Here is a 22,881-nt window from a genome sequence, read left to right as displayed (position 1 = left end):
AATTGTAAACTGTCCAAATTATTCCAACTAGTATGCACCATCTCCCCGAGGCAAGAGAGTTAACTGACTTTAAAAGTCCAGTTTCCACCCATGCCGAACTAGGCTGGAATTACTGGGTTCGATCGTAGCGCCACCAGTGGCTATTACCAGTTATGTCCCGTCTAAGCCTCGCCTATGGACCAATCAGATTCCACCTGTCGTATCACTTGGGTTTGCTTCACAGAAAATGGTGGCGCCCGGTCAGGACGATCCGATCGATAATCAAGATATATATCGTGATAAAACGGGTCTTGTATCGCGAAATGTATTAAATCACGTGAGCACATTGATTAAAAACATGAAAAGATATGGAAAATATTTGCTGACAACGAGTTGGCGGTGCACATGCTTTGCAAATCCTGCAATCGACAAGCAAACAAGATCCTGCTGACGTTGTTTAAGTAGACTGGGCTTTATAAAATAAGTCAACATTGGGAACTAAAACTGGAGGTTTCTTTGTAGTGAGTCAGGGAGTATGGTCGTACGCCGCTTTTAGCAATATTCCAGCAATATCTCGACTGGGGACACCAGAAATGGGCTTCACACATTTTACCCATGTCGGGAATCGAACCCGGGTCTTCGGCGTGGCGTGCAAACGCTTTAACCACAAGGCTACCCGACCGGCCCCGTTTCTTTGTAACGAAAGGACGATCTTATTATAACTGGTTTCGCCTCTTGTCACTTGGACGCCGAGTGGTTACACACACATACCCACACAGACAGACACACACACATGCGCTCACGCACACAAACGCACAAACGCACACACACACACACACACACACACGGAGACACGTACGCAAGCACGCACGCAAGCACACATATATGTCCACACGTCTCATGAAGTATATCACGGCTATTGCTGTACATGAGTGAAATCCACGAACAATTTTACCAGTGAATAATGTCTGTGTCTGACCAGTCAGAAGTATTTCAAGTAAATATATTATAGCGGCGTGACCAGACAAATTAATGGTAAATATCAGCAGCAATGGTCGACGGCATCCGTTTACGATGCCACACAGTCCTCGTCCATTTCCATTCCGAAAATGATGTCTGATGCAGTTTCCTATTTTGAATGGTATCTTATGTTCCCGTGTTTCTTCAGCTGAACACTTGACTTGCCTTTGCATGTGTTTGTGACGGGAGCATCGGTGGGTCAGGGTGCGCCCCATTTTTTGGCGAATACCTTGTACCCCTACAGCTAGTATTTGATAGTGTGTCATAAACACATGTTTGTGATATAGTCGAATCGTACAATGGATTCTTACTGAATTCTAATGATAATGGCATTTTTTATTCAAACTCCTTCCTGACGGAAACCTGATATTCATATTTCCGTAATGTTCTGCCATGTACGAAATATGAGGTTGTATTTGCTTTGCATATGCAAATTTGAATGAATAATTGCAACTGTAAGTTTTTAAATCGTGTTTATTCTGTTGTCAAACAGACAATGTGTTCAACTAAAGGGAACGAACTCTTGTTTTTCCTTGTATTTGGGCTTGTACCGTAGCCTTCTCAGGTTTAGTATCTAATTTTCCCAGCAAGTAGGGGAATAAGATTAGCTGAAAATAAAAGAAACGATGTTATTAAATTGGAACTGGAAGTCATGACACCTGTGATACAGATACAATAAATCTCGCGGAGTTTTAACCTCCAACACAGAGTTAGTATTGGCGATCAAGACGTTAATGATTGAGATTTTATACCACTTTTATCAATATTTGAGCAAGTTCACGGCACCGACATTTAACAGAAGGAAATAAAATATGGTACCCATTTTGGGAATCGAACCTTTAGTCGCTAAGGCACACGATTATTTCTCTACAACTGAAACATGGTTAAATGGGGTTTAATGTCACATTCAAGATGGTTGCATTTATACGATGACGTGCAAGCGAGCGCGTGTGACAATAACTGAAATCGCAATATGGAATCGGAGTAAGGTTTCTGATAATAATGAAAATAACTTGATATTCAGATGACGATTTGTATGCATCTTGTTGCTATCATAACTTCATCAACTGTAATTCAAACGAAAGACCATTGGGAGGATGTAATCAAATTGGTGTGATCTGCGGTTCAAAATAATTTTGTCAGTGGAACTGAAGGGCAGTAAAGGCAAAATTTGGTTGTCAGCCAAGCTCTAGCTGTATGGCGGCGGTCTGTAAATCTTTGAGTCTGGACCAGACAGTCAAGTGATTGACATCAACAGCATCGATCCATGCAATTGGGACGCGATGATATGCCTCATCCAAGTCAGTGAGGCTGACCACCCAATTCCGTAAGTCGCCTTTTACGACAGACCTCAAGACCTATTCTACCCCGGATCTTCACGGGTAGCCGCAGAAATATGTATGACATAAAAGGTAGTATATGTTGGTCAAAGGTTGGTCAACTCTTTCCTCTACACAGTCGTACCAAATGAAAACAATGACATTCAGAAATATGAAGGTTTATGCTGCCCGTATTATAAAATAAATCACGAATGCTATTAATTTTTGTCGTGTCGGGTTGCATCAAAAAGTGAAACTTAGGAATGGAAAATAACTTATAAAATGCGGAATCGGAACCGACTATTTGCTCAAAATATACCAATGTTTTAAAGTCTTATTATGAATTACGCGGCATGCATGTGGCCATTACGTCGTACAAGGAATGTAAGAGTGAAGCGTACCTTTGATCTCCTGCTCTGTCAGACATTGACACGTTAAACAGTTGTTGGCATCATGCTTGTAGCCCCGCGGACAGGGCACCAGACAGCGGAGAGGTGGACACGTGGTATCCTGGGCCTCGGCCACGTCACCTGTACAAGGAATCACTGGATAAATGGACATATCGGCGAGTGCATAAAAGAAAAACGCAATAAAAACCCCGATCAAAACACCCAAAGTAACCAACCAAACAAACAAACAGCAGGCTACCCGTATTTCATCAAAACTCAATGATGATGTTTATCGCTAGATAAAAGGATATTTCTTGAAAACCGTACTTTGTATTTTGTTGTCAGTACTGTAAGTAATATATCTTAACGTCGGAGTGGCGTTTTTACTTCATGGTGAGTGAGTGAGTGAGTATGGTTTTACGCCACTTTTAGTAGTATTGCAGCAATATCACCTCCGGGGACACCACAAATGGACTTCACGCATTGTACCCATGTCGGGATTCGTACCCCGGTCTTCGGCGGGACGAGCAAACGCTTTAACCACTAGGCTACCCGACCGCCCCTTTCACTTTATAGGTATCAGCCACACGCAGCTGTCTTCGTTAATTAATCATCGCGATATTTCATGATTCTGTTTCATGTGGCTAGGACTATAATATAAACCCACAATTAGATTTTTTTTTTGAGATGTTTTTGCGTATGTTGTTTTTACCTCCTCATGAACCAGGTCTTGCTTCATCGATGTAACGGTGAAAATAAAGACGAGTAGCTCGAGAGACCACTTTTACAAATTTAAATAATATTTATGTACATCCCCTCGTAAGGTGAGTTAGTATGGTTTTATGTCAATATTCCATCAACATCACAGCTGCGGACACCAACAATGGGCTTCACATACGTGGGAACCGAACATGGGCCGTCGGCCTGAAGAGTGAGCACTATCCACTAGGCTACCCTACCACTCCACGGTGGTAAAGGCTACATTTCTATCAGAAATCTATGACAAAAACGAAACAGTTTGAATGATACTCACCACACACAAGAACGGCGAAGACAGCGAAAATGACAGCAACTCCCTTCATGATTGACAACTACAGACACGCTATCGACAAGCAATTGACAAGATATGGACAAGTGGCTGTAGTTGAGTGTTTGTTTGAACATATTTATACACCTGATCCTTTTAATTAGCGTAGAAAGATGAAGAATGATATGGAATTAAACCAGTGTCGCCCGAGGGTTCATTTGTTTCAGCAGCTGCCTTTGAGAGATTATTACAGTGTGATGACATACACCACGCAGTACATCTTGATTGGTGTGATGTGAACGGGGAAACGCGATGGGTATCATGTCAGTGATGTAATATTACTGTTATGTGATGTCCACAGTGGGAAGCTTCGCTAGTGGAGAAACGTGTCTATTTTTGTATTCAGATGATTTTGAGAGATATTTGAGGATCGATCCGACCTATGTCTGATTGAGATTAACCACTTCCGATTGGTAACATTGCCTTGGTGTTGGTGGACTAGAAAATTATTTGATGATGATGATGATGAGCGCTTCCGGAGGTGCCGATTTTGTTCTCTGGGAAACCAAGAAACATAGGAACGAATGAATGAAAAAAGGTTTCATTTGCAAATGAATGCCCATCCCATGACGGGAGTGAAGATTTAGAAAGGGAAGTAATTATTACAGAGTAATTGGATATTTGGGAATAGGGGCCTCATATTATATGACGGAATTGATGTGAAAGTGAGATATTTGGTTGCTTTTGTTTGTTTGTTTTTATGGGTAGGGCATTTAGATGCTACCGTATAATTTGTTTTTGATTAGGTAAAGGCCCCATTACACAGGGCTGCGACCTTTGTGACACCTTCGAGCGATCGAAAACTGGCCAGGACGCTCAATGGTCGCCTAAACCCAGAAAATCATGTTTCTATGTAACTGCTCCAGCAGTTGTTCAGCAGTAACTGCTTCAGTTGTTCAACGTCTGCAACCACAATGAAACACTGCAGGTACAAGCCCTTTATTTATAGGCAGGCTGACTAGGCACTACAGTTAGATCAAAGGAGGCAGAAAAGAGGCAGAAGCATTGCCATGGTCGCTGGGTTGCCAAGGGTTGCCGTGGTCGCTGAATGGAGGCACGGCGGTCGCCATACTCATCGTTCAATGCACGCTGTTGGTCGCCCAAAGAAGGCACAAGGGAGGCAGAAGCATCGCCCAGATTTACGGGACGATATTTCAGCAGAACGCATCTATTACCTGGCGACCATTAGGCGATCACTGGGCGATCACTGGGCCTTCATTCTGCAACAACGGCAATGCTTGTGCCTCTCTTCTGCCTCCTTTGAACCACCTTTGAGCAACCAACCTCCTCGGCGACCCTTGTGCGACTGTTTTGAACATGTTCAAAAATTCACGGCGACCATGGCGTCCATGGCAATGTCTGAACTTCCTGTGTACCACCTTGGAACGACCTAGGCAACCATTCTGCCTCCTTTGAGCCGCCAACGACGACCTGGTAAATTCTATGGTCGCACACGGGAGGCACAAGGTCGCCATCCTGTGTAAAGGACCCATAATTGCCTAGGTGGTAACAGTTGGAGGAATTAGTGAAGTGTTGTTGAATTTTGGTGATGTTTGTGCCTGTTTCATTTAGAGTTTGTTGTAATGTTTACATTGGTATACTACTTGGTTAATGTCCTCCACTATTGGGCAGTGGGGGCAGAGGCCTGTATGATGCTTCTTAATTTGGAGCTGATGGCTGTTGAGGTTTGAGTGACCAGTGTGGAGCCTAGTGGAGTCTATCGTTGGGTTTTGGCATTTAGATGCCCATTTAGTTGAGTTTAGAATAAGGATTAAATTTTGTCCAGTCGTATAAGGCGTCGCAATGCGCTGTGCACAGTTGCGTCCCTTGGTCACGCCAGAAACCTATGATAGTGGGTTTGAATCCCCGTTCCACCCGATTATGTTTCTTGGTTTGTCAGCACCATATCCCTGCTCGCTGGTTCACCGAAGTGGTAAACGTCTGATACCTGCATCACTTCGGGCTTTCCTCACACATTAAGCTGACACGCCGTGATACTGGTATACTGTTCAAAACGATGTTAACGCACACACTCACTCACAGATGTTGACTATAAATGAAACACAAAAGTGGTTATTCTATAGTGATGTATTTTATATGGGTGTCATTGTTGTGTTTTGGACCTCAAGTTCACAGTTTTTCGGTGCCTGTCTTCAGCCAAGTAACGTTTTCATAACGTTTGTAAATGTTTGGTCAAACCACTTTTCCAGTGTATACTTTCCTTTGCCAGTGGTTTGGAGGAAGAGCAACCATCCACACCCTGATGTTACGACGAGTCACAATCTGACATATCCTGACCACCCGGTGTCCAATTAAATTGGCTGTTTCAATAAACATGGGCAAGAACGCACCTGTTCTGGATAAGGAGTGAGTGAGTGAGTTGGGTTTAACGCCACTTTTAACAGTATTCCAGCCATATCGTGGCGTGTCAGCTTAATGTGGGAGGAAAGCCCGAAGTGATGCAGGTCTCAGACGTTTACCACTTCGGTGAAGCCCACCAGCACCGGTATGGTGCTGACAAATCTAAAAACATAATCGGGGCGAACCGGGATTCCAACCCACAATTATAGGTTTCTGGCGTGCCCAAGGGACGCAACTCTGCAGTGCGAATCGCGGCGCCTTAGACGACTGGGCCACCCGTGCCCCCTCTGGATGAGACTGTTTTTTCGACAAAATCAATAAACGGGCTGTAGTGTCCTGGCTCCGACTCGATGGTTTACAGGACACCGTGGCAGGAGTATGGATGGGTGCGGCACTCGGCAACCTAACACCTGGTGTCACCTGGGACTTCAGTGATCCTTTCATAGAATTGTCAACACTATTTTGCCTTTTTCTCGAGAATCAGATACTCGAGACTGATTACTTCAGGCGTTGACTTTCTATAATTACGTTGAACGGGAATGCATCACACTTTTCCCTTAAAAATTACTTTTCGGCCATCGGCTATTTGACAAAAACAATGTCGTTTTACGCAGCATCCCGGATATTTCAGTTTAGTCACAGCGGTTGTAAATAAACCCACTCACTCACACGAATATATATATGCTCACACGTATATACAACCGTATACAACGTATATACATTATTTACAACCGTTGTGATTATACTTAAATATATATATTCCTTACAGCTCTGAAGTAACGGAAAAAACCCGACCCAACTTTCGGATAAATGTCAATAGCCCATTTGAATTTATTCAGGTGCAGAGATAGTTTAGGTACTGGTTGTGGCGGCGACGTTGGGGTGGAACCTCTGGATGAGACCCTGGATTCTGTAAAGAGAAAGACGAAATATAGCTCCCTTATGGATGGAGTATGTCGGCATACATCCGCGCGGTACCAGGCTGTTGTAAAAGGGATGTACACTCTACCTAGTGAAAGGGGGTGCACAATCTACCTAGTGAAAGGGGGTGCACACCCTACCTAGTGAAGGGGGTGCACAATCTACCTAGTGAAAGGGGGTGCACACTCTACCTAGTGAAAGGGGGTGCACAATCTACCTAGTGAAAGGGGGTGCACAATCTACCTAGTGAAAGGGGATGCACAATCTACCTAGTGAAAGGGGGTGCACAATCTACCTAGAGAAAGGGGATGCACACTCTACCTAGTGAAAGGGGGTGCACAATCTACCTAGTGAAAGGGGATGCACAATCTACCTAGTGAAAGGGGATGCACAATCTACCTAGTGAAAGGGGATGCACACTCTACCTAGTGAAAGGGGGTGCACAATCTACCTAGTGAAAGGGGATGCACAATCTACCTAGTGAAAGGGGGTGCACAATCTACCTAGAGAAAGGGGATGCACACTCTACCTAGTGAAAGGGGGTGCACAATCTACCTAGTGAAAGGGGATGCACAATCTACCTAGTGAAAGGGGATGCACACTCTAGCTAGTGAAAGGGGATGCACAATCTACCTAGTGAAAGGGGGTGCACACTGTACCTAGTGAAAGGGGGTGCACAATCTACCTAGTGAAAGGGGGTGCACACTCTACCTAGTGAAAGGGGGTGCACACTGTACCTAGTGAAAGGGGGTGCACAATCTACCTAGTGAAAGGGGGTGCACAATCTACCTAGTGAAAGGGGGTGCACAATCTACCTAATGAAAGGGGTGCACACTGTACCTAGTGAAAGGGATGCACAATCTACCTAGTGAAAGGGGATGCACAATCTACCTAGTGAAAGGGGGTGCACACTCTACCTAGTGAAAGGGGGTGCACACTGTACCTAGTGAAAGGGGGTGCACAATCTACCTAGTGAAAGGGGGTGCACACCCTACCTAGTGAAGGGGGTGCACAATCTACCTAGTGAAAGGGGGTGCACACTCTACCTAGTGAAAGGGGGTGCACAATCTACCTAGTGAAAGGGGATGCACAATCTACCTAGTGAAAGGGGGTGCACAATCTACCTAGAGAAAGGGGATGCACAATCTACCTAGTGAAAGGGGGTGCACAATCTACCTAGTGAAAGGGGATGCACAATCTACCTAGTGAAAGGGGATGCACAATCTACCTAGTGAAAGGGGATGCACACTCTAGCTAGTGAAAGGGGGTGCACAATCTACCTAGTGAAAGGGGATGCACAATCTACCTAGTGAAAGGGGGTGCACAATCTACCTAGAGAAAGGGGATGCACACTCTACCTAGTGAAAGGGGGTGCACAATCTACCTAGTGAAAGGGGATGCACAATCTACCTAGTGAAAGGGGATGCACACTCTAGCTAGTGAAAGGGGATGCACAATCTACCTAGTGAAAGGGGGTGCACACTGTACCTAGTGAAAGGGGGTGCACAATCTACCTAGTGAAAGGGGGTGCACACTCTACCTAGTGAAAGGGGGTGCACACTCTACCTAGTGAAAGGGGATGCACACTCTACCTAGTGAAAGGGGGTGCACAATCCACCTAGTGAAAGGGGGTGCACAATCTACCTAGTGAAAGGGGGTGCACAATCTACCTAGTGAAAGGGGGTGCACACTCTACCTAGTGAAAGGGGATGCACACTCTACCTAGTGAAAGGGGATGCACAATCTACCTAGTGAAAGGGGTGCAGAATCTACCTAGTGAAAAGGGGTGCACAATCCACCTAGTGAAAGGGGGTGCACACTCTACCTAGTGAAAGGGGGTGCACAATCTACCTAGTGAAAGGGGGTGCACACTCTACCTAGTGAAAGGGGATGCACACTCTAGCTAGTGAAAGGGGATGCACAATCTACCTAGTGAAAGGGGGTGCACACTGTACCTAGTGAAAGGGGGTGCACAATCTACCTAGTGAAAGGGGGTGCACACTCTACCTAGTGAAAGGGGGTGCACACTCTACCTAGTGAAAGGGGATGCACACTCTACCTAGTGAAAGGGGGTGCACAATCCACCTAGTGAAAGGGGGTGCACAATCTACCTAGTGAAAGGGGGTGCACAATCTACCTAGTGAAAGGGGGTGCACACTCTACCTAGTGAAAGGGGATGCACACTCTACCTAGTGAAAGGGGATGCACAATCTACCTAGTGAAAGGGGATGCACAATCTACCTAGTGAAAGGGGGTGCACAATCTACCTAGTGAAAGGGGATGCACAATCTACCTAGTGAAAGGGGGTGCACACTCTACCTAATGCAAGGGGATGCACAATCTCCCTAGTGAAAGGGGTGCACAATCTACCTAGTGAAAGGGGTGCACAATCTACTTAGTGAAAGGGGGTGCACAATCTACCTAGTGAAAGGGGGTGCACAATGCACCTAGTGAAAGAGGGTGCACACTGTACCTAGTGAAAGGGGTGCACAATCTACCTAATGAAAGGGGTGCACAATCCACCTAGTGAAAGGGGATGCACACTCTACCTAGTGAAAGGGGGTGCACACTCTACCTAATGAAAGGGGATGCACACTCTACCTAGTGAAAGGGGATGGATGCACAATCTATCTAGTGAAAGGGGGTGCATAATCTACCTAGTGAAAGGGGATGCACAATCTACCTAGTGAAGGGGGGTGCACACTCTACCTAGTGAAAGGGGGTGCACAGTCAACCTAGTGAAAGGGGGTGCACACTCTACCTAGTGAAAGGGGGGTGCTCCCTCTGACTGATTTAATTGTTTAACGTAACATGTGGTAAATGGTAGATAAAATGACACTCGGTCTTTCCCTGTGGGGCGTTCGGGTAGCCTAGCGGTTAAAGCGTTCGCTCGTCACGCCCAAGACCCGGGTTCGATTCCCGACACGGGTACAATGTGTGAAGCCCATTTCTGGTGTCCCCCGCCGTGATATTGCAGAAATATTGCTAAAAGCGGGGTAAAACCATCCTCACTCACTCACTCCACTCTTTCTCTGCGTCGTGTGAGATGAAGACCCATACATACCCTTTACAGGCGAAGTCGCATGCGGAGTCGAGGATGTCGCTCTTGAACAGGAGCAGGCATTCGGTCTCACACTGTTGCTCACTGGCGTCCGACCCGAACTTCGTGAGCACCGTGTTGACCAGCTTGCTGATCTCAGACGTGTCCAGGACTACAACGAAGCCAGTGGGTGGTGGTGAAAGTCGGTGAAACAATGTGAAACATCAGGGGTCGGAGGGTTAGCCTCGTGGTTAAAGAGCTCACTCGTAACGCCGAAGACCCGGGTGCAGTTCACCACATGTGCAATGACTGAAGCCAGTTTCTGGTATCTCTTTCTTGTGAACTATTGCCACAAGCAGTGTAAAACCATTCTCACTCACTCACTCACTCACTCATATCATCAGGAAGGTGGTATAACTCGTTCCTGCTAAATAACAACGTTCTATTGTCTCTCGTGATTTTGTCGTTCACCCAATCGGTCTTCTATTCGTCACCTTCTGCTGTCACTCTATGAACATTCGGGTTAGAAGAGGTCATCCGGTGGTCAGCGTATCCATTTGCGTAGATCTCTGCTCATGATGTCGATCATTGGTTCAGACTCGATTATTTACTGACCTCCGTCATATAGATGGAATATTGCTGAGTGCGTAATTAAAACAAACAAACAAACAAACAAACAGACAAACTACTTACTGCTGTCTATGAGAAGCCTCTTCTCGCCAAGAGCCAGGGGGAGCAGACAGAGAATGAGGATTGCGACTTTCATGATGACAGAGTTCTCTTTGAAAAGAAAGACAAACCGTAAATCTCCTTTTAAAGAGCGAACAGAGATAAAGCTAATCTGAATTAGAAATGAACCTATTAACTAGAGCATATAGTAATGCTTCCTCTATGAATACAAGTAAGTGCCATGCCCGTGTTGATGGGTTTCATCATCGGGTAAGCCCCGTGAAGATCCGGGGTAGAATAGGTCTTCAGCAAATCATGCTTGCTGTAAAAGGCAACTATGCTTGTCGTAAGAGGATCGTAACAGGATCGGGTGGTCAGGCTCGCTGACTTGGTTGATGCATTCATTGTATCCCAATTGAGTGGAGCGATGCTCATGATATCAACCACTGGATTGTAGGGTCCAGACGCGATTATTTACAGACCGCCGCCATACAGCTGGAATATTTGAGTGCTAACGCTTCTAAGACCTGCATCACTTCGGACTTTCCTCAAGCGGACTGATATGACAGCGGCGATGAATCAAACTCACTCACTCTACTGACTATTATTTGATCAACTTCCCCTGTCAGTTGAAATCTGATTGTTTGTTGTGGAAACGTTTTGCCGCCTGAGCATGGTGGGTTTTAGAGAAGGGGCCGACCAGTAGTACTGTATTCATGAACAAAATATGTTCCCGAAACTCCACGAACAAATAATTGGTCCGCAGATTTTATCTATGAATAGTGTGCTGGACATTCTCCGTGAAATCAAGTGTAGTCCTAAACAAGTGTATGACAAACAATCATATGTGCTTTAAGTTATTATTGTTCAAAGATAGCGTTATCATGTTGAGTGTTGCCTGCGTTTAGGGGGAGATAAGCGTTCAGCTGCATTGTTTCACACACTAAAACTAAATGTATGGAAAGTATTTAAGAAGCAGTGAAACCGCCCACATTGTTAATCCAGGCGGCAGCTTTCCGACAGTTGGTTTGTAGTGTGTTTGTTGTTAAACGCCGCGCTCAGCAATATTCCAGCTATATTCCAGTTAATAATCATGTCTGGATCTTACAATCCACATAGGAATGTGCTCTGGCTGCGTGGCTTATCAGTATTAAGAATAAAAGATTAATAACATGAGCAACGATCCACTGCGTCGGTGTACGATGACAGTGACCCAAGTCATCGAACGTAGCTCCCCGATCCATTTAGACGCTTTGTATGACAAACCAAGGTCCCTGGGGGGTAATTCTAACCCGGTATCCGCCCCCCCCCCCATGGATGGAGTTTCACAGTGTGACAAAATATGTTTATGTATTTACTACTTTAGACTCAAGTAAATACACTTCACCCAAATAATATCGTTCGGGTTTCAACTGAGAGTCAATAAAGTCAATTTAGAATAATATATCCACGACTAACGACTGTACATAGAACAGTCAAATACATACTTTATATTGCAGGTAAACCCCGCCTGTGGCGAGGAGCTCTTAAATCAACCTACCTTGCCGTTAAAGGAGTGCGTTGGAAGGAAGACGCCAAGTAGATAGGTGTTTATTTATAAGCCCAGGCTACAAACACATGCCAATTCGCATGCACTCCTTTAAGTAGACGAAAAAAGTGCAGAAACGTGAACCTGATATGATAATGTGGGTTACAGGTAATAGCATGTTTGTCTTAAACACAGTCGCGACACATTGGAGTAGACCTTGTACTACATCGAGTGACCATCTCATCTGCCAAGTGTAAGACTTCTGGCCCTTTTGAGAAGATTTATTAATTTCCTCTGTTTTTGATCAAAGATGGCTACCTGGCGGCCATATTGAAATTCCTATTTTGATGACTTGAACTAACGTGAAAAACACCAAGGTAATAATTTCTTTTTCAAAAACTTTCATTTGGAAAAGGGTTTAAGACGTGATTATTGGCTCAGTGAATAAAAACGACAAACCCCGTTCCTAATCCAATAGAAATCTCTAAAAGCAGAGTCGATTGTACTATTCCGACCAAATCATGATCATGTGATTATGAATAACTGCCCAATAGTGATGATACTAGGTGTTCGCAAAAAGGTGAGCGTATCCTGCCTCATCCGTGGCACCCGCCACAAACACATGCAAAGGCAAGTCAACTGTTCCCCTGAAGATATACGGGAACATTTGGTACAAGTCAAAATTGCATCGGACATAATTTTTGTCACTGATGCATCAAATTTGGAAATGTCCTCTTAGAAACCTTGAATGTTGTAACCTTGATCAAATAACTTTTGAGCAAGAATCGTATGGTGCTCTTTGAAATCTTGGTAGAAAGAGCATGCTCGATTGTATCTCAAACGTTGTGAAATGTTAACACCAAAGGCTGGATCTTATGGAATATTGCTCGACATGAATCATTTTTGGAAAGTTGGAAGTTATCCCCCTTGTCAGTCTTGTGGAGAGGGTTTTGTCACTCAGAATCTTTATGCATAGATCTAAATATGAAATTGATGAGGCGGTTTCACTGATCTCCTTCATTGCTAGTTCATGTGGGTAAATCAGTGAACCGGAATTGGCTATTTGATTGGTATTGAACGACATCAGATTATCGATATACCTGAAGCTTTTGTTAAACTTTTCCTGGCCACATTTCCTTGTTTTGACAATCCGAGCAGAAATTCAGATTCAGTATGCATAAAGAAACAGGTCCGCAAGACGGGGCACAATTGGTGCCCATGGGGATGTCTACTTCTTGCCTAAATGTCGTACCCCCAAATTTTACATAGATGTTTCGAGGATGAAGTCCAGCATTTCACATATTGTTTTCTCAGTAAACTTCAGATGGCATTTGCTTTCATTTTTGGCAAATTGTCCTGAACCTCTGAATATAGATGTGTACTAGTAACTGTTTCTGAGGTCCTCACGTTTTGCAACAAATGCCCCATGGATCAAGGAATGAAGTTTTGTCCTTAAGTTTGTCATGTGGGATTGTGGCATATGAAGTTGAAATATCGAATGTTTTGACAGATTTGAACTCAGTCCTTCCCTGATATTGCAGAAAGTCAAGTAGATTCTTCAAATGTTTGAGAATCCACATGATATTAATTCCACTTGTCTAAAATATTTACTGTTTGTGGACCCATCTTTCAGCAAAAGTTACTGGAGTCTTTTAGTTTCTTTCAATGACACAAAGTGTAGTCTTGTTCTTACTTTGTGCAATCCCAATGGTTCCTGAAGGAGAGGCAACACATGGTATCTTTTGGCCTTTGTCCTTTCTAGTCGATTTCTGCTGATCGACGTCTTTTCGATGCGACAAACAGACTCAATACATCGACGTTCGTCGATTAGAAACACTGCAACGTCTATTCTTTTGTCATTACATCCATGTGGTATTGTTGTGCCACCACCCAAGGTCGGTTACTGAATCGATAGTCCAAGGGGGAAGACAAGATTCGATATACTCCATGCTGTTTGAGTTTACCAGAGAAAACAACTCGTGCAATAAAAACACATTTGCCTGCTTACTGCGCAAGTTGTCTTGTCGTAATAGCCGTTTCAGTAAAGTATGTTCTAACATCTCTCTTCTCTCAAGGGCTCTTTTTCTGTGACGAGACACTTTCAGTTGAGGACTCCCAACAAACCCTGCAATAACCCCTGGATCAGTTATGTGTGTCTGCGGGACAAGACGTCGGGTGTCTCGGTTTACCCGAAGTCAGAGTCTATAAAGTAACGATAGGAAACAGACTCGATCTTTCATGTGAACAACGTAGAAGTCATCAATCCAGCTTGTAACTTTTAGGCCCATAGATCACAGAAAATCCACAACAGCTCCAAAAGACTGTCTAAATATGTTACAGTCAACCACTAGATTTAACAACTTTAATATGCAACTTACCACCCACCTTCTCCCTCTAGATTGCATTGTATAATGAGATATTATTAAGTTCTTCAGCATTTGAACTGCAAAACATCCATTCAAATACAATAGCCAACAATTTCATTTGAAACGGAACAAAACATTTTATTTTAAATAATTTTCTTGGCTCGTTACTGATATCTGTCACTGTTTTCTGTACTATTTACTTTTCACTGTACCCACTTTGTTTGACCAGAAATGACATTGTTCTACTCCAGATACTCTTATACATAAATTTTGTGTAATGCTGAATACATGTGTCAGAATTTCTTCCATCATAATTTTATTTTTCAACACATCAGGTGAAAACAGATTTTTGATGGCCTGTTGATCAAACTTAAGGCTAGTTATGAACAGCATTATCAGCTCAATATTCCCCTTTTATCCTCTCTGACAATTATTTGCTAGGCAAATTTGAAACTGACAGAAGAGACAGCAACAGTGGTAATGCTGTCGCTGTTTTGAGACGTGGAAGATTTTAATTTACTATCACCGTCACTACAATCGTTTGGCCTGTCAGCACATCAAGTCACCTTATGACACACATTATCTGCTAGTTTTGCATTACACGAAGAACTTTGGCTATCGGAATCGGTACTAAATGCAGTCTGCGATAGACAACTGTTTTTGAAACGATTCCATGCAGCTTCGCCACGTGTTTTGAGTTCATGTAGTGCCTCCATTTCTAACAAGATATTTTCATATGTACCTCAAAGCTAGTTTTAGGGTTTAAAGGGGGCTGGGGTTTTCGCTAGCTTTCCAACAAGTGTTAATTGTTTGGACATATTTGCTTGACATATTAGATTGACCTAGTCGCTGGAAATAGACGCCTAGCAGTGACGAGAAGATCACTTGCTTCCGGTTTGAAACTCTTTCCACCACGAGGCATGTAAATATATATCTATATATATCTATCAGATGCAAGTTAAAGCACATCGGGACATGCGGAATTATACTGTATGATGGAACACATTTAACTGTGTCTTGGGTATATGTTTAGATGCAAAACATACATGTATGTTAAATCAAAAATTATTTCCGAGGGATTCAGACGAACTTGAAATCATACACGCATTCATACGGTTTGTCGTATTTTTGCACGTAACATTCATCGATATGGGTACGAGTCTAGCTTCCTGGAGGTAACGGAAAAGAGGCGAGTGGTGACGCATGGTTGCGAACCTAGGAGATAACGCTGCATGGAGCCAATTCGGATGATTTTAACCAGGAAAATCTTTCAGAGTGAAACTTCACACCGCCTCTCAAGTGACACCTACTTCACGTACTATTATGTAACAACCCTGTATAGAGTTTCAATACATACGCACTACAAGGCCATGAACATAAATTATTAAAGGGGTTCATACTTTAGGGGAAATATGGATTTTCTGTTGACGTTTCTTGGTTAAACACAAATGAAACACTTTAGCAATTATGAAGGCTATTTATACATATGTTCATTCGATCACAAAATCGCAAAAAATGCCAGACTTTTGAGATACGTAAACACCCACCGATCCCTTTTCCCTTTTTGAAAGTAATGAGGAGAAATACTACAAAAAGAACAAGACACTGAACATATACAATTTTCGTTTTCCATGTACTTTCTGAATTCTTGATGTTCACTAATATGATTAAAACCCATATTTTAAATCTGCCATTATTAAGTCATAATCCTTCTTTAAAATATACTCACCGACAAAAGAAACGAGAATACCATACATGTTGGCTAATATATGAAAACTTTCTGATGCACAAAATTCACGAAATCGAAGTCTTCTATCAATGATTAAATAAGTACTAATTTGTGGTTGTCTACGCTTAGATAAAAGACAACGAGGAAGGATATCAAGATGTAGTTCATGACCAAATATACACTTCAAGTCAGAATTTAACACAAGATTATATTTTTGGGGGTAGTTTTTCACCTCTCCATTATTTGTATGAATTCATCAATTGACAGCTGTTTTGGTGAGTAAATCTCCTTCTGAGAAACTGAAATGTTAATTCCACTCCAACCTTTACCAGCATAACTTTTTACGTCCGTTATCAGATATGACATTTCCAAGATATGTAAACTGCTTCGCAACTTCTAGATTATCTCCCCGAATCGTCCAATTTTTCGAATCAGGTATTTCTCCCTCCTTGTGGAACATCATAACCTTAGTCTTCTTGACATTTATAAAAAGTCCTTATTCCTCACAAAAGCATTGTAGATTATTCAGAATGCTCTGCAACCCCTCTGCAGATACGGATAGAACATCTTCAGGACAAAGTGAGGAATATGGTGTTGTCAATATCAGTGCCATCTTTCAATTGTCTTCTAATATGGACTTCAGGTCTTCAATGAAGAATGAAAACAGTATCGGTGACATGACCTCTTCTTGCTTTATCCCTGCACTAAATCTAATGCAGCCAGAGACTGTATTTAAGTTTAGCATTTGACATAAATTTAACACATGATTTTACTTCGGTATACAAATAATTATGGACCACAAATATCCAAGGATTCCATGTCAAAACAACTTGACTAGCATCCCATTTCAATATAAACACTGCCAATAACTTACGAAAGTTCAACACAGGAACAACAGCAATCTTATGTCATTAATATACTTTTTGATGATAGAGTTTTCTACAAAGATTGCAGATTGAGGTTAAAATACCCTTTTCTAAACCCACACTGAACGTCCGAGATTGCAAAGCAGCTTTTCAGTGTCACAGCTCGGTAACCGCAATAGTATGGAATACTGTAAGGGACTGTAATATATCGCGATCAATAGGAATTACGAGAACGAATGGATCCACAGCAACCCTTGCTGGGCACCGTTCCACAAGCGGTATTAGCGCTATACATTAACATAGGGTTACGATAGTCTTAGTGCTAACGGACCAGGTAGGTTAAGCGAGCTGATAGGCCTCCAGCAACCCATGTTTGCCGTAAAAAGCGACTATGCTTATTGTAAGAGGCGAATAACGGGATCGGGTTGTCAGGCTCTAAGACTTGGTTGATGCATGTAATATATCTCAATTGCATGGATCGATGCTCATGATGTCAATCACTGGATTGTCTGATCCAGACTCAATTATTTGAATACCGCCGTCATATAGCTGGAATATTTCCGAGTGCAGAGGAAAAGAAACTTCTTAGATTTTGTTCATGATATCAATCACTGGTTTGTCTGGTTAAGCCTCGGTTATTTGCAGATCGCCGTCATGTAGCTGTACTATTGCTGACTGCAGCGTAAAATAACAATCGAAACCCAGATCATCATCATCATCATCATCATAATCACTGCCTTGGTCATTATTACCAAAGCAAGGAATATTCTAGCTACCGGACCTCTGGGATAGGATTTCGCAGTTCATGCCATAACACCGAATATCCTCAATGTTTTCTTGTGCCTTTGAAGTCTTTTATCTTATCATTGGTGATGCTAGGCTTACATCTTGTAAAGAGAGACGCATATGTGGAACCCGGTTTTTGGAACTTGTGAATATGCCCAACAGGTATTCCGAGTAAGAGTGTGTGTGCTGATTTGGGATCATTTGAACAGTATTTCAGTGTAGGACTAAATCGCAGGAGGATAGTGGACGTTTACCATATTGGGGATTCCCGTTCCACAATACGATCTTAGCACTAAGATGGTCGTCACTCCTATTAGTTAACATAGACAGTTCTAGAGCTGGGTACGCTATTTAAGGTGTCCCTTGTTTTAAGGGAGGTCAGGCTAGGTGACTTGTTCAATTGCGTTTATAATATCAATATATTGTTTCAAACAACAATAATTGAGGATTGGAGCGATGTTTTAAGAAACCATCATTTATGTTCACTTCAAAGGAATGAATGTGTGAAGTAAATGTGACATTTTTCATTGCTGTTCGTTGGTAAGATATTCTTATATTATTTCACATATGAATTCCAAATTGAATTTGAAAAAAAAAATCCATTGTAACTTGGTCACTCAGAGGTTTCAGAGCTAATATTTATAGAAAAGTACATACTTTTCAACCATTAATTGTAAGCATTTTGAAACAACAATCTGTGCAGTTATAGGTTACGAATGCAGAATTGTCGCGGTGACTATAAATACAAAGTATCTGCACAAATCTACAGGACACCTCGCTGTCCTTTGAAAACACAGCACGTTCACCGGGTGTTTGTCTTATAATTCTGCCTTGGTGTCCTCCTGGCTGGGAAGGAAATCTCAGTAGATGTGTAGCTAATCGTCACGTGTGTGCTGTTATCTAATTGTGGAAGTAAATGATGATAGTGAAAGGGACGGATTTTCAATGTTTATTGAGTTTCACATGCTGCTTAGATTAATTGGTGGCGGGGGCAGCGGATGGCTTGTTGTGATGGAACTTATGGATCAGTCCCTGGATTCTGAAACGAAAAACAGACATTTTAAAGAACTCAGCCCTGACATCTTAATGTCTGTGTATGTCAGTTATAACGTGTATGCAGGTCACTGACATCTGTGGGGGCACAGGTGGGCCAGTCGTCTAAGGCGCCGCGATTCGCTGTGCGAATATCATGTACATACCCTCTGCAGGCGAAGTCACAACCAGCGTCAAGGATGTCGTTCTTGAAGAGAACGACGCATTCCGTTTCACACTCTTTCTCTGTAGCATCAGATCCGAATTTGTCGACCACGGAGTTGATCAGTTTACCGATCTCAGTTGTGTCCAAAACTGAAGTACGAGATTTAATACATTACTCAGTTTTAGACAACACATCTAAATAAAATCATTAAACAAATCTCCAACAAGAAATATTGCTGACGGTGAACATTAGCATTGGGTATGACATGTCACTATTAAGCAGGGAAAGGGTTAAACTACTGCTTTTATCAGTATTTCGGTTGTACGTGTATCAGGTTAATGTGAGAGTAAGGACCCGAGGTGACACACAACACTCACATTTACCAATAAAACCTATGAGCACTGGTATGGTGCTTATAAACCTATGAGCACTGGTATGGTGCTTATAAACCTATGAGCACTGGTATGGTGCTTATAAACCTGTGAGCACTGGTATGGTGCTTATAAACCTATGAGCACTGGTATGGTGCTTATAAACCAATGAGCACTGGTATGGTGCTTATAAACCTATGAGCACTGGTATGGTGCATATAAACCTATGAGCACTGGTATGGAGCTTATAAACCTATGAGCACTGGTATGGTGCTTATAAACCTATGAGCACTGATATGGTGCTTATAAACCAATAAGCACTGGTATGGTGCTTATAAACCTATGAGCACTGGTATGGTGCTTATAAACCTATGAGCACTGGTATGGTGCTTATAAACCAATAAGCACTGGTATGGTGCTTATAAACCTATGAGCACTGGTATGGTGCTTATAAACCCATGAGCACTGGTATGGTGCTTATAAACCCATGAGCACTGGTATGGTGCTTATAAACCAATGGGTTAGGGTATGGTGCTTATAATCCTATGAGCACTGATATGGTGATTATAAACCTATAAGCACTGGTATGGTGCTTACAGACCAATGAGCACTGGTATGGTGCTTACAAACCTACGAGCACTGGTATAGTGCTTACAAACCAATGAGCACTGGTATGGTGCTTACAAACTAATGAGCACTGGTATGGTGCTGAAATAAAAAGGATCATAATCATGTTGAAACTGGGATTTGAACCCACCATCAGCGAATCATTGCACAGCTAAGGGCATAGCTCTGCACAGATAATGTTTCCACTTTAAGTCATCACTTCAGCTTTTACCCAGTGAATGAATGTCTTGCTCAATAATTCACAGGGGCAGATACCAAACAGAATACATATTATGAGTTGTGATTTTGGTATGTGTATTTAAGCCTCTGTAGCGTTTTTAAAGAAGATGAAGCAAATGTATTAAATTCAGTGTATGGTCTGGTGACGTTACAAATGATGACAACAGAGCGGTTCAGTAACCTGACGCCACGTTGCCTCAATTGAATAATCAATTAGAATAACTAAACTAAACATGTGCAAATACTATTACCACCGATCTGTTAATGAATAAGGTTTCACGCCGCTTTTAGCAATCTTCCAGCAATATCACGCTAGAGGACACCAGAAGTCAGCTGAACTCATTGGGGAATCAAACCCGAGCCTTCAACGTGACGAGGGAGCGCTTTAACCACCGGGCTACCCCACCACTCTCGGCCGATATGTCATGCATCATGGGTAATACGGTAACGAAACCTTACGACTGTCAATAAGCAGCCTCTTCTCGGCCAAGACGATAGGGAGGAGACAGACGAGGAAGATGGCGAATTTCATCTTGATGTGTGGTCAAACTGAAACAAATATACGTGTTATGTTATTGTACGATTGAATATTTGCGATTGACAGTGTTGCTAAAGTTTGTGACTAATATAACGTGCAGTCAGTCGAATCACCACTGAATGGTGACACATGCAGCCACAAATAATAGTATACATGGACGTACTGACCATGATCTTCTCCACAGAACTATTACTGAATATGTGCTATGATCTTTCCATAGAAATATTACAGAATACTTGCCATGATCTTCTCTACAGAACTATTACGGAATACTTGCTATGATCACTCCATAGAAATATTACTGAATACTTGATATGATCTCTCCATAGAAATATATGTGAATACTTGCTATAGTCTTTCCATGGAAGTGAATACTTGCTATGATCTCTCCATAGAAATATTACAGAATATTTGCTATAGTCTTTCCATAGACGTGAATACTTGCTATGATCTCTCCATAGAAATATTACAGAATACTTGCTATGATCTCTCCATAGAAATATTACAGAATACTTGCTATGATCTCTCCATAGAAATATTACAGAATACTTGCTATGATCTCTCCACAGAAATATTACAGAATACTGACCATGATCTTTCCATAGAAATATTACAGAATACTTGCTATGATCTCTCCATTGAAATATTACAGAATACTCGCTATGATCTCTCCATAGAAATATTACAGAATACTTGCTATGATCTTTCCATAGAAATATTACAGAATACTTGCTATGATCTCTCCACAGAAATATTACAGAGTACTTGCTATGATCTCTCCATAGAAATATTACAGAATACTCGCTATGATCTCTCCATAGAAATATTACAGAATACTGACCATGATCTTCCCATAGAAATATTACAGAATACTTGCTATGATCTCTCCATTGAAATATTACAGAATACTCACTATGATCTCTCCATAGAAATATTACAGAATACTTGCTATGATCTTTCCATAGAAATATTAGTGAATACTTGCTATGATCTCTCCACAGAAATATTACAGAGTACTTGCTATGATCTCTCCATAGAAATATTAGTGAATACTTGCTATGATCTCTCCATAGAAATATTACAGAATACTGACCATGATCTTTTCATAGAAATCCAACTGGCTTCCTCGTTATATTCCTGTCTCTGTACATTAATCCTACCAGTAAATGTCAGCATGTATATTCTGATCCAATACGCCTACTCAGTATTCACCTGATGAAGGGTCAAGAATCCCATATAAACGTCCTTACAAGCAACAGAGTGAGTGAGTGCGTTGGGTTTAACACCGCTTTTAACAGTATTCCAGTTATATCACGGCGTGTCAGCTTAATGTGGGAGGAAAGTGATGCGGGTCTCAGACGTTTACCACTTCGGCGAAACCCCCGAGCAGAGGTATGGTGCTGTCAAACCTAGAAACATAATCGTGGCGAATCGGGATTCGAGGCCCCAATAATAGGTTTCTGGCGTGCCCAAGGGACGCAACTCTGCAGTGCGAATCGCGGCGCCTTAGACGACGTGGCAAACCGTGCCCCCTTACAGCAATACAGAGGTGGTTATCCCCCCCCCCCCCCCCCAAAAAAAAAAGGTTTCATATCTTCAGCTCCGTGACTAAAACCGTTTATATTTGTCAATGTGGTCGCAGATTTACCTACCACAGGGTCATAAACACTAAATTAAATGTAAGATGTACATGTCAAGTATGTATATTATATGTCAGTATAACTTTAAACGAAGGCCTAGATTAAGGTAGAAAAAACGGGAAAGGTTGAATGGTACCTACCAAACAGCAGACAAAAAATGGAAGAGGTCGACTTTCTCGTGGAGGTCTTGTATTTATAACACAGATATACGATAACCCGTGATCATGG

At 42.3% G+C, this 22,881-nt stretch overlaps 2 protein-coding genes across 3 annotated transcripts; both read right to left on the bottom strand.

Annotated features, from left to right (window-relative positions):
• Positions 1-1,455: 1,455 nt before the first annotated feature.
• LOC139470162 (uncharacterized) lies at positions 1,456-12,429 on the bottom strand. Of its 2 annotated transcripts, none has more exons than XM_071252464.1 (4): positions 12,326-12,422; positions 10,810-10,896; positions 2,720-2,848; positions 1,456-1,607 (listed from the first exon to the last, which is right to left on the bottom strand). In XM_071252464.1, exons 2-4 carry the CDS (start codon positions 10,880-10,882, stop codon positions 1,567-1,569), a joined length of 243 nt encoding a protein of 80 aa, XP_071108565.1. In that variant the 5' UTR covers positions 10,883-10,896; positions 12,326-12,422; the 3' UTR covers positions 1,456-1,566. The 2 variants fall into 2 exon arrangements, with proteins under 2 accessions (XP_071108565.1, XP_071108564.1); XM_071252463.1 differs by lacking the exons at positions 1,456-1,607; positions 2,720-2,848 and adding exons at positions 6,963-7,065; positions 10,141-10,288 and having other exon boundaries at positions 12,326-12,429.
• Positions 12,430-18,993: 6,564 nt separating this feature from the next.
• Positions 18,994-22,881, bottom strand: LOC139470287 (uncharacterized). The gene is made up of 4 exons (XM_071252647.1): positions 22,794-22,881; positions 20,935-21,024; positions 19,260-19,407; positions 18,994-19,099 (listed from the first exon to the last, which is right to left on the bottom strand). Exons 2-4 carry the CDS (start codon positions 21,005-21,007, stop codon positions 19,036-19,038), a joined length of 285 nt encoding a protein of 94 aa, XP_071108748.1. The 5' UTR covers positions 21,008-21,024; positions 22,794-22,881; the 3' UTR covers positions 18,994-19,035.

This window comes from Haliotis cracherodii, unplaced genomic scaffold (genome assembly GCF_022045235.1).
Source record: "Haliotis cracherodii isolate W230 unplaced genomic scaffold, xgHalCrac1.p SCAF_20, whole genome shotgun sequence".
NCBI classification, from domain to species: Eukaryota; Metazoa; Mollusca; class Gastropoda; order Lepetellida; family Haliotidae; genus Haliotis; species Haliotis cracherodii.
Note: the sequence above shows the minus strand (reverse complement) of the source record. Positions and strands in the feature narration are given on the sequence as shown.

Excerpts from the sequence above, each read along its gene's own strand:
- LOC139470287 (XM_071252647.1), bottom strand. The coding sequence starts at position 21,007 with ATGAAATTCGCCATCTTCCTCGTCTGTCTCCTCCCTATCGTCTTGGCC. Across the intron at positions 19,408-20,934 it reads GAGGCTGCTTATTGACAGTC|TTTTGGACACAACTGAGATC; the intron begins GTAAGGTTTCGT and ends CTCGTACTTCAG. Across the intron at positions 19,100-19,259 it reads TGTGACTTCGCCTGCAGAGG|AATCCAGGGACTGATCCATA; the intron begins GTATGTACATGA and ends TTTTCGTTTCAG.
- LOC139470162 (XM_071252463.1), bottom strand. The coding sequence starts at position 10,882 with ATGAAAGTCGCAATCCTCATTCTCTGTCTGCTCCCCCTGGCTCTTGGC. Across the intron at positions 10,289-10,809 it reads GAGGCTTCTCATAGACAGCA|TCCTGGACACGTCTGAGATC; the intron begins GTAAGTAGTTTG and ends GCTTCGTTGTAG. Across the intron at positions 7,066-10,140 it reads TGCGACTTCGCCTGTAAAGG|AATCCAGGGTCTCATCCAGA; the intron begins GTATGTATGGGT and ends TTCTCTTTACAG.